The 1,835-nt window shown below is 51.6% G+C and overlaps 1 protein-coding gene across 1 annotated transcript; it reads left to right on the plus strand.

Moving 5' to 3' along the window:
* The first annotated feature begins 237 nt into the window (after positions 1–237).
* Positions 238–1,623, plus strand: LOC149473299 (uncharacterized). The gene has a single exon (XM_089681456.1). The coding sequence runs from the start codon at positions 238–240 to the stop codon at positions 1,621–1,623; it is 1,386 nt and encodes a 461-aa protein (XP_089537582.1).
* Positions 1,624–1,835: the final 212 nt, after the last annotated feature.

The following is a 1,835-nucleotide window of genomic DNA, read 5'->3' on the forward strand; positions in this document are numbered from 1 at the left end:
GAGGTGGTGAAACTGGAAAAAGGGAAGTCGCCGGTGAGGGTAGGAAGGATGTTGCCGTTTTTAAAGCGGTACCCTGATCAGGCGGCGGCGACCCTGTTGCGGCGGGGTTTTTCGGAAGGTTTTTTGATCCCCTGTCTATTGGCGGTAGTTCCTCCTGCGGCGGATAATTTGAAGTCGGCGCGGTTGCATCCGGAGGTTATCAGGGCAAAAATTGACAAGGAAGTGTCCTTGGGCCGCATGGCTGGCCCGTTTGTGGACCCCCCTATGCCTAATTTGGTAATTTCGCCGCTGGGTGTTGTTCCCAAAAAAGAGCCTAATAAATATAGACTCATTCATCACCTGTCTCATCCGCGGGGGGGTTCGGTCAATGATGCTATTGACCCAGGTTTGTGTTCTGTTTCCTACACTTCTTTTGACGCGGCGATTTCCTGGGTGAGGCGGTTTGGTCGGGGTGCCCTGTTGGCAAAAACTGATATTGAGGCGGCGTTTCGCCTTTTGCCGGTGCATCCTAGTTGTCTCCGATTGCTGGGTTGCAAATGGGAAGGGTGCATTTTTGTTGATCGTTGCTTGCCTATGGGCTGCGCCATTTCTTGTTCTCTATTTGAGACTTTTAGTTCTTTTCTTGAATGGGCGGTTAGGGATGTTTCTGGGCTCGCATCTGTCATCCATTATTTGGATGATTTTTTGTGTATTGGCCCTCCGGGTAGTTCCATTTGTGCGTCACTACTGAGTACGGTGGAACATGTGTTTGAGCATTTTGGCGTTCCTTTGGCTTCGGATAAGACGGTGGGTCCGACAACGGAATTGTGTTTTTTGGGAATTATTGTTGATACTGAGGCCATGGAATGTCGTTTGCCGCAGGATAAACTGGAGGAGCTCCGGGGGTTGGTGAGTTCGGTGGGTCAGTGCAGGAAGATTCGGCTTCGGGAATTGCAGTCGTTACTAGGCAAGTTAAATTTCGCTTGTCGCATCATGCCCATGGGGCGTATATTTTCCAGGCGTTTGGCGGCGGCCACGGCTGGTGTGGCGGCCCCGCATCACAGGGTTCGGCTGCGAGGTGAGCTACGGGATGATTTGGGGGTATGGAGGTCGTTTCTCGATTCCTATAATGGAAGATCACTTTGGTTGGATGGGGTCGTGTCCAATTTTGATTTGGAACTCTTTACGGATGCGGCGGGCTCGGCCGGTTTTGGGGCCTATTTTCAGGGTCAGTGGTGTGCGGGTTCGTGGCCTTTGCAATGGCGGGAGGAGGGTCTGTTGCGTAATCTGACTTTACTGGAGCTTTTCCCCATCGTTTTAGCTGTTTCTTTGTGGGGTGCTGTTTTCCGGAATAAACGGATTCGTTTTCATTGTGATAATTTGAGCGTGGTTCATGCCATTAATCGTGTTTCGGCCACGTCTCGGCCGGTGGTTCGTATGTTGCAGCGGTTGGTTTTGGACTGTTTGGGTCTCAATTGTTTTATTTCGGCTGTACATGTTCCGGGCGTGGATAACTCCGTTGCTGATGCTCTATCTCGTTTTCAGTGGGACAGATTCCGTCGGTTGGCACCAGAAGCGGAGCAACGCGGTATCGATTGTCCGGATCACTTGTGGAGCATTGCCTTGCCTCTTCAGCGGCCTTGATTCAGACGTCAGTTTGCGCGTCCACTTGGGTTTTCTATGAGAAGGTGTGGCGGGAATGGCTGGAGCTGGTGAGTGAGGTGGGGGGTGGTTTCGGGGTGGATGATGCCCTATGCCTCCTGCTTTATTTCATCGGCAGGAATTTTGAAAGGGGTGTTTCCGCAACTTTGATGTCTCGTAAGCTGGCGGGGTTGGCTTTTCATTTAAAACTGGCG

Source organism: Staurois parvus, unplaced genomic scaffold, assembly GCF_062004578.1.
Source record: "Staurois parvus isolate SC_StPar_1 unplaced genomic scaffold, SC_StPar_1.0 ptg000017l, whole genome shotgun sequence".
Lineage (NCBI taxonomy): Eukaryota > Metazoa > Chordata > Amphibia > Anura > Ranidae > Staurois > Staurois parvus.

Excerpts from the sequence above, each read along its gene's own strand:
- LOC149473299 (XM_089681456.1), top strand. The coding sequence starts at position 238 with ATGGCTGGCCCGTTTGTGGACCCCCCTATGCCTAATTTGGTAATTTCG.